The sequence below is a fragment of the Octopus bimaculoides genome, chromosome 29, assembly GCF_046866305.1.
Source record: "Octopus bimaculoides isolate indiv1 chromosome 29, ASM4686630v1, whole genome shotgun sequence".
Taxonomy (NCBI): Eukaryota; Metazoa; Mollusca; class Cephalopoda; order Octopoda; family Octopodidae; genus Octopus; species Octopus bimaculoides.
This window is the reverse complement of record NC_142956.1, coordinates 17722876-17732875: the sequence shown is the minus strand read 5'-3', so window position 1 is coordinate 17732875 and position 10000 is coordinate 17722876. Positions and strand designations below refer to the sequence as shown.

The following is a 10000-nucleotide window of genomic DNA, read 5'->3' as shown; positions in this document are numbered from 1 at the left end:
AGTAAAAGAGTAATTCACTTGGCTGTAGAAACGAGTTGCGATGTCACTGGTGCCAAGCTGTATCGGCCCCTTTGCCTTTCCCTCGGATAACATTGGTTGTATGGAGAGAAGGGATGCTGGTATGCTTGATATAGTTTTACTAAGTATAAAAATGATTTCTTAAATTATTTTGTAAAAACAGTTATAAATTCTTTATCAGAATGTCACTAACATTTGTGGAAGAAGTTTCTAGTGTGTGTAAGCACTTTTGGTTATCATTTCAATTACTGTGGATCATATATCTGAAAAAGAAGCACTCTCTAAAATGTACTTAATGTACTTAAGCAGTAATGTACTTTAATGAAATTAAATATATGTCCAGTCATCGCATTCATAAAGTGCTTAGCTTTATAGATGACTTGTCAGACTTCTACCGCCGTGGGCATATAACCCTGGAGTCTGATGGGTCATCTATAAAGCTATCCGCTTTATGAATGCGAAGCCATTGTTCACTCTATGACCAGAGGTATATTTAACTTCATATGAGTTCCAGTCGAACCATCTAACCCATGCCAGCATGGAAAGCAGACGCTAAATGATGAGGATGATGATGATGCACACATGCATGCATGTGTCTGTATTTAATAATACATGTATGTGTGTATTTCAATATTTTGGCGTCGTGTGTTAGCTGTAAATGAGTGTCATTGTTATACAAGCAGTGTCATTTATTACCTATATTCTGCAAAAACATGCCTGGCTGTAAGGAAAAGATTACCTTGCTTGGAAACAGGTGAGAGTTGGTGACAGGAAGAGCATGCTGCAAACAACAAATTCCATTCAACCCATGCAAGCATAGAAAAGCAGCTGTTAAGATGATGATGATGATGATGATGATGATGATCACTGGGCTAGTTTTGGGATAATTTAGTAATTTTATTAACTATGAACTCTGCTGTTGGTCTTGTTTTTTGTTACCATGGTAACTTTTTTGTTTTTCTGTCTCTTTCAGGAGAAGCACTGCCAACAGAAATACAATGTTTCCTGTATAATGACAATACCCCCGTATCAAAGAAAAGGCTATGGCCGGTTTCTCATTGACTTTAGTAAGTTCAACTCGCTCTCATTACTGCATTTACAAACACACCTCCACACAAAAGGCGGCGAGCTGGCAGAAATGTTAGCATGCCGGGAGAAATGCTTAGTGGTATTTCGTCTGCCGCTACGTTCTGAGTTCAAATTCCGCCGAGGTCAACTTTGGCTTTCATCCTTTTGGGGTCGATTAAATAAGTACCAGTTACGTACTGGGGTCGATATAATCGACTTAATCCGTTTGTCTGTCCTTGTTTGTCTGTCCTTGTTTGTCCCCCCTGTGTGTAGCCCCTTGTGGGTAGTAAAGAAATAACACCTCCACACAAAAGAGGGTGCTGAAAAATTCCTGGTTTTGGGTAAAAAAAAAAAAAATACAGGAGGATCACTTAATTATAATTATAATTTTATTCAGCATATTCTGCTCTCAGGTTCAGACACCTATTGCCGTGGTCCCTCAGTTTTTCTAAGCCCTGTGAGAGATCCCAGAACCATGGGGTCAGGAAGCAAACTTCTTATCCCACAGCCACGCCTGCACCTGTTAATAACTTTTTGAAAATCTTTCTTCAAATAGTTTATTCATATATATATATATATTCGAGCGAGTTCGTTGCCAGTACTGCTGGACTGGCTCCTGTGCAGGTGGCACGTAAAATACACCATTTCGAGCGTGGCCGTTGCCAGTACCTCCTGACTGGCCTTCAGGCCGGTGGCACGTAAAAGCACCCACTACACTCTCTGAGTGGTTGGCGTTAGGAAGGGCATCCAGCTGTAGAAACTCTGCCAGAACAGATTGGAGCCTGGTGCAGCCATCTGGTTTCACCAGTCCTCAGTCAAATCGTCCAACCCATGCTAGCATGGAAAGCAAACATTAAACAATGATGATATATATATATATATATATATATATATATATATATATATATATTTACAGGGTGGCCCAAAAGTAGGTTTACAGTTATTCAACTGTTTCTTTCACATTCATATATGAACAGTTTAGATCTTAATTATAAAAAAATATGAAACCATTATTCTATGCTAATTTAATTAATTTTGTCAAGCTCCCTTTTTCAGTTTGTAAGATAGAAATTTAAATGTTATAAAATGCTTTAAAAGAAATTTCAAGTGCCTACGTGATAACTGTGAACCTACTTTTGGGAGAACCTTGCTGGGGAAACGGGTGAAGGCTGGTGACAGGTAGGGCATCCAGCTGTAGAAAATCTGCCTCGATCCATTCTGTCTGACCCATGCAAGCACGGGGGTGGGACTGGATGATGGCAGGTATGATAATGGATATTGAATAAAAGGGTCAGTAGAAGTTAAGATGACCACCACCATGTCCACCTCTGCCACTGCCACCTGCTAACAATGGTAACGTGTGTCTCTTTGTTTGTAGGTTATCTGCTGTCACGTGTGGAAGGTCAGCCTGGCTCACCAGAAAAGCCCCTGTCAGAATTGGGTAAAGTTAGCTATCAGTCCTACTGGAAGAGCATCATGATTGAATACCTGTATAAGTCCAATGACACCAAGGTCACGATAAAAGGTCAGTGAGTCTACCCTACTTCCCTCTGTCTTTCTCTCTCTCTCTTTTAACTTTAAAATAATGAATTTAACTGAAATTTATTATATCGCATTTAACCATATTGTCACCCCCATATATATAATTTCTGCACCTTGCTTTCTCTCTCTCTCTCTCTCTCTCTCTCTCTCTCTCTCCCCTTTTCTCCTTTACCTCCTGTTTTCTCTCCCCATCTCCTGCCTCTCGCCCTCCCCCTCTCGCCTCTTGTTACCCCTCTTGTCTTTTGTGTCCTTCTCTTGCCTCTCGTTGCCCCTCTTGCCTCTCGTTGTCCCTCTTGCCTCTCGTTGTCCCTCTTGCCTCTCGTTGTCCCTCTCGCCTCTCGTTGTACCTCTCGCCTCTCGTTGTCCCTCTCGCCTCTCGTTGTCCCTCTCGCCTCTCGTTGTCCCTCTCGCCTCTCGTTGTCCCTCTCGCCTCTCGTCCCTCTCGCCTCTCGTTGCCCCTCTCGCCTCTCGTTGCCTGTCTTGCCCCTTGTCCCTCTCGCTGCCTCTCTCGCCTCTCATTCTCCACACTCTCGCCTCTCATTCTCCACACTCTCGCCTCTCATTCTCCACACTCTCGCCTCACGTCTCCCCTTTCGCCTCGTTGTCTCAATCTCCTTCTCATGCCTCATTCTCCCTCTTTTTGCCCTTCCCCCCTCTTGCCCCTTGTTCCTCCTTCCTGCCCCTTCCCCTGTCACCTCTCATCCTCCCCCTCTTATTCACTTACCTCTTATTCTCCCCCTTGCCTTTTCTTGTCCTCACCTCCCTAAACCTGTGAAATTATAATCGTCTAAATTTTAACATTTTATTTCTCAATGTAACTTTTACTTTTAATTATTTTAAATAAAAAGGTCTGTGATGTGGCACTAAAGTGTACTAATGCCAATGTATATAGCCTTTCAGCTATGTTAAACATAGTACTACATTGTGGAGAAAGTCTGATGTGGCACTAAAGTGTACAAGTGCTAACGTTTGGCCTTTTGGCTCTGTTGGATGTAATACAATGTTGGAGAGATTTTCTTGCAGTTTTTGTTGTTGTTGTAATTGGCCCTTTTCATTGTTGTTTTCAGCAATTAGCCGTGCCACAGGTATGGACCCACATGATGTAGCTACTGCTCTGACAGCCCTTAATATGGTCATTAAAAAAGGGGAGAGGTAAGTGTTTTGTTTTCCCCACTCAAACCCTTGTGTGCGTGTCTGTCCCTGGACAATGTAAGCCCATGTGATTGGTTGTCTGTGTCTGTGTGTGTGCATGTGGCTTAGTGGTTACGGTGTTTGACCTACGATCGGAAGGTTTTGAGTTCAATTCCCAGCAGTGCGTTGTGACCTTGAGCAAGACACTTTATTTTGTGTCAATCTAGTCCACTCAGCTGGCAAAAACGAGTGGTACCTGTATTTCAAAGGTTGGGAAAAGAAGTTCTTACGAGAACAGCCACGTCTGCTCTTCACGTGTGTTTGTGATTTTTGTCAGAACCTGAGGCCTTTGAACTTTTGTAATATTTTTATTTTTAAATTCTTTTTTTAACCCTTTCGTTACCAACTTGGCTGAAACCAGCTCTGGCTCTGAGTACAAATGTCTTGTTTTCATAAGTTTTGAATTAAAATCTTCCACCAAACCTTAATCACAATTTATGTTCCTAACACCAGCTTAATGATAACTAAGTTACTTTACTAAATTCTTGGTTATATTTAAAATTAATTGAAAGAAACACAGAACATCTCAAAAGAAATACAGTAACGAAAGGCTGAAAATATATAATAGAAAACAATTCTTAACCCTTTTGATACCAACCTGATTGAAACCAGCTCTGGCTCTGTAGTACAAATGTCTTGTTTTCATAAGTTTTGAATTAAAATCTTCCACCAAACCTTAGTCACAATTCATGTTCCTAACACTAGCTGAAAGATAACTAAGTTATTTTACTAAATTGTTTGTAATATTTAAAGTAATTGAAAGAAACACAGAGCATCTCAACAGAAATATGGTAACAAAAGGCTGAAAATATATAATAGAGAAACAATTCTTAACCCTTTCATTACCAACCTGGCTGAAACCAGCTCTGGCTGAAACCAGCTCTGGCTGAAACCAGCTCTGGCTGAAACCAGCTCTGGCTGAAACCAGCTCTGGCTGAAACCAGCTCTGGCTGAAACCAGCTCTGGCTCTGAGTACAAATGTTTTGTTTTCATAAGTTTTGAATTAAAATCTTCCACCAAACCTTAGTCACAATTCATGTTCCTAAAACTAGCTGAAAGATAACTAAGTTATTTTACTAAATTGTTTGTAATATTTAAAGTAATTGAAAGAAACACAGAGCATCTCAAAATAAATACAATAACAAAAGGGTTAAATTTCTTTCTCCCTGTTTGCAAAGAAGAGATTGACGATCATGATGATGATGACGATGATGATGATGATGATGTTGATGTTGTCGTTGCTCTTTCAGAGTGGTTATTTTGGTGAATAGGAAACTGATCAAAGAACACGTACAGAAGCTAAAGCAAAAACTGCAGCAACGAATCGATGTTGACCCTGACTACCTTCACTGGACCCCACTTATCTCGACTCAGTTGCTCCTGGAAGAAGAGAAGAGAGCAGAGAAGGAGGTGGGTATTTCACTCCTCAAACACGTTGTTGTTGTTGTTCCTGTTGTTATCACTGTTGGCAGGGGGTCAGCGAGGGGATTATTTTTTTCTTTTTCTTTTTTATACACGTTGTGGGTGGCAGGGTTACTTTCCATGTTGTTCTCTTGTCAAACCCTACCAAGGCCAGTTCTGTTTTCCATACCATTCTCTGGGGTCAATAAGGTATCAGTTTTCAATTATATCGATACATACTCTTTCTCTCCAAAAATATGTACCCTTCTGCTCGTCCATGGAATCATTATTTATTATTATTATCATTATTATTATTATAGAGATATTATTAATCAACGGCAGCATTCATTCTGTTTTTTGAACTGCCATGTTGGCTTGGCAATAACTATTAATATTATTATTATTATTATTATTAAGGTGGTGAGCTGGCAGAAACGTTAGCATGCCGGGCGAAATGCTTAGCGGTATTTCGTCTGCCGTTAGGTTCTGAGTTCAAATTCCACTGAGGTCGACTTGGCCTTCCATCTTTTCGGGGTCGATAAATTGAGTACCAGTTGCGTACTGGGGTCGATGTAGTAGTGCTCATGTCAGTGCCATTTTGAAAGCACTCAGTCCACACTGTAGAGTGGTTGGTGTCAGGAAGGGCACCCAGCCACAGGAACCAAGCCGAAACGGACTGGAACCTGGTGCAATCCTCTGGCTAGCCAGCTCCCGTCAAACTGTCCAACTCATGCCACCATGGGCAATGGATATTAAAGGGTGATGCTGAGTGAGACATCGTTGTCCAACCTGTCTAATGGGGCAGTAACTCTAAACAAGAACTGAATCAAACTAAAATGATGACCTGTCCAACTTAAGCCAGCATGGGAAACAGACATAAATTGGTGGTGGCGGTGACGATGATGATGATGATGATTGTGTTGTGTGGGGGCTGTTCTTAGTTGATTATGTTGAGCAGTCAGGGTTAAACTGTGGGGCCCGCAGCATTTTGTGACTGGCTCATCAACGGAAAATTACTTTGAGTTTTTGTGGTAGTGTGGCCCCACCTGGTGATGAACCACATCTTGTGCACCCTGCTTCTTGGGAAAAAGGTTCCCCATCTAGAGCAGTGGTTCTCAACCTGGGTCCATGTGACCCTGACCCTTAAGGGGTCCATATAGGATTTTGTTGTTAAAAATTTATCTCCAGTAAATCAGTTATACTTTTACAATACACAAAATAATTTAATAACCATTTCTATACAATTCCAATTAACATTTAATTATAAAAATATAACGAGACTTTTTTTTTAAACATCAAATGGCTAGGAGTGTGCATCCTAGTAAAATGTGTTAGACATAGCTCAGTCTATGTCTTAACACAGAGGCTTGGTTATAACCAGCCTCAAAGTCCTGGGTTTTGTTTCCCAAGAAGTGCTAGCCTATTACAGGTGAGGTTATGTCATCAATGAACACAGGTGAGTCTATGTCAACACTTCTGCATTCTGATCCTTGAAATTGCAGTTTCTCTTTTACCTTCCTTCAACTTGGTGAAAATTTTATCCAAGGCTTCTCCTAGTTTCCATTGACTGGTAGCTAGTAAGTATGTACCAACAAATTTGTTGGGTATCTTCACCTGTAAGCTGTACAAGTTAAAATTTTCATATCCTTTTGATGTACTAAAAAACGCTGGGGCACTCACAGGTTAATAAAGTTCCGTATTTGTTCAGTATTTATTCCTGACAATTTTTGGCACTCGTGCTGGTGGCACAAATAAGGCGCCCATTCTGGTGATACTTAGAAGGACCCGTATCAGTGACGTGTGATTGGTGCCTGTGTCAGTGGCATGTGAAGGGCACCTGTGTTGAGGACACATGAAGGGCACCTGTGTTGAGGACACATGAAGGGCACCTGTGTTGAGGACACATGAAGGGCACCTGTACCGACGATGCACGAAGGTTACTCGTGCCGACGATGCACGAAGGGCACTTGTGCTGACGACGATGCACGAAGGGCACCCGTGCTGACGACGATTCACGGAGGGCACCTGTACCGAAGATGCACGAAGGGCACCCGTGCCAACAACACGAAGGGCACCCGTGCCGACAACACGAAGGGCACCCGTGCCGACAACACGAAGGGCACCCGTGCCGACAACACGAAGGGCACCCGTGCCGACAACACGAAGGGCACCCGTGCCGACAACACGAAGGGCACCCGTGCCGACAACACGAAGGGCACCCGTGCCGACAACACGAAGGGCACCCGTGCCGACAACACGAAGGGCACCCGTGCCGACAACACGAAGGGCACCCGTGCCGACAACACGAAGGGCACCCGTGCCGACAACACGAAGGGCACCCGTGCCGACAACACGAAGGGCCCCTGTGCTGGCAACAGGTAGGACACACAGTACACTCTGAAGCGCATCTAGCTGTAAAAACCAAGCTAGTGACATGATTGGCACTTGTGCCAGTGACGTGATGGATAGCTGTGCCGACGACACATGAAGGGCACCCAGTACACTCACTGGAGTGGTCAGCACTGGGAAGGGTAAAACAGACTGGAGCCTGGTGCAGCCCTGTGGCTTACCAGTTCCAGTCAAACCGTCTAACCCATGCCAGCATGGAAAACGGATACTAAATGATGACAACGATGATAATGACAGAAAGGTGGTCCAGCAACGTTGATATTCACTACCTACATTTGGTGAGCCAGGGTAAATAACTAAGCATTTAAGTTTCCATGCAAGTCTCCACGTTTTAAATGGAGTTGAATAAATTGTAATGATAACAAAAATTCGATGGCTGCTTTCCAGGCTTCATTGTATGTGCAACCGCTTTATATTGTGGTTGCTTGAGCTACTTTTGGCTGTGCCATTTAGTGGCATCGTTTGACACAGTTTCTCGGTATTAGCTGCAAAAGCTGCTTGGAATGTAAGAATGGTGTGTGGGATTGTTTAGTTAGCCCAATTCTTTTGACAACATGTCATGCCTCCCAATATATATATATATATATATATATATATATATAAAAGAATGAGATAAAGAGACCAATGGCATAAATAAATGTATATTTTATGTAGAATGTCTTACAGCTGTTTCGGGGAAAATTCAATGTATCCCTTCATCGGAGACAGTAATAGTAGAAGAATGGATTAGGGTCTGGTTGACTCCATTACCCTTCATAACCTTTATATATATATATATATATATATATATATATATATATATATATATATATATATATATACACATCATAGGCATGCTGTCCATGAAAAATTATAGAAAGAAAATTGAAACTATCTATAAACGCGTAGGAGTGTCTGTGTGGTAAGTAGCTTGCTTACCAACCACGTGGTCCCGGGTTTAGTCCCACTGCGTGGCACCTTGGGCAAGTGTCTTCTACAATAGCCTCGGGCCGACCAAAGCCTTGTGAGTGGATTTGGTAGACGGAAACTGAAAGAAGCCCATCGTATTTATGTGTATATATATATATATATGTATGTGTGTATATGTTTGTGTGTCTGTGTTTGTCCCCCCAACATCACTTGACAACCGATGCTGGTGTGTTTACGTCCCCGTAATATGGCGGTTCGGCAAAAGAGACCGATAGAATAAGTACTAGGCTTACAAAGAATAAGTCCTGGGGTCAATTTGCTCGACTAAAGGCGGTGCTCTAGCATGGACACAGTCAAAAGACTGAAACGAGTAAAAGAGTAAACGATTCATTCAAATGTATTTTTGTCTTTATAAAAAAACTTTCTCTGTCTGATGATTTTCTGATAGAAAATTCCTTACATGTCTATCTAACATGTTGCTCCTTGTAATTCCTATTAGCAAATGAAACACGTGTAATGAAGACTAAATAACACCAAAAAATTTCCTGTTTTCCTGTTTTGTTACATGTATATATATATATATATATATATATATATATATATATATATATTCGCATACATGTGCACACATTCATGTATACAGTAATACCTCACTTCACAAGGACCCATTTTACGAGACCATAGGTTTATGCGTTTTATCTTTCAGCTTACACAAAAATGCAAACGTTTCTACTCCCTTAACAAATGCTTCTGTGTGTTACCAAGAAATTTATAGAGAACGAAAAAAAAAGCTTCTAAACAAGCAACTTTAGATTTGTTTTTTATAAAGAAATCTCCAAGTGTGTCTACGATGGCCTGTCAATTGGTGATTGCATCTACAAATGATTGTGTGCGTGAGTTTAGTGAAAGTGATTCAGAAAATGATTATAATAATATTTTTTAAAAACAAATGTATCGTGGAAGGTGTTTATAAAGCCATTTAAGAAACGCACAAAAACTGTTAGATTCACTTCAACATTTAAATATAATTTGCCAAAATATTTTTGTCGGTTTGAGACCGCGACCTGTTCACTGACAAAATTCTTTCGACTAAATCAATTCTACAAAGCGATGCTCCATACTGGCCGCTGTCAACAAGTAAACAACAAAAGATGGTTATGTGTGTGGTGGAATTCCTCTTGGCACTACAATACAGGTTCCGATGCATCCCGATGGGCGGCATTTTAAAATTTTTAATTTCATCCCACGCGACCCACCACAATTCTGAGATGCATCTTGGAATTTTGTCACTGAACAGTTCGCGGTCTCAAAGCGACGAAAATATTTTGGCAAATTAAATTCAAATGTTGAAGTGAATCTAACGGTTTTTGTGTGTTATTTTAAATGGCTTATAAACACCTTCTATGTTGCAATTGTTTTCGTTCCAGCACATGATCTCAGATCAGGTCACTTGCTATGCAAG

At 41.2% G+C, this 10000-nt stretch overlaps 1 protein-coding gene across 8 annotated transcripts in view; it reads left to right on the top strand.

Moving 5' to 3' along the window:
* Positions 1-10000, top strand: part of LOC106878083 (uncharacterized) — a 92767-nt gene that overhangs the window by 54715 nt on the left and 28052 nt on the right. For all 8 annotated transcript variants that reach the window (XM_089344919.1, XM_089344916.1, XM_089344920.1 and 5 more), the window contains 4 exons: positions 992-1085; positions 2465-2611; positions 3696-3780; positions 5070-5229. In XM_089344919.1, the coding sequence (XP_089201045.1) occupies positions 992-1085; positions 2465-2611; positions 3696-3780; positions 5070-5229 (486 nt within the window). The remainder of the gene's footprint in view (positions 1-991; positions 1086-2464; positions 2612-3695; positions 3781-5069; positions 5230-10000) is intronic.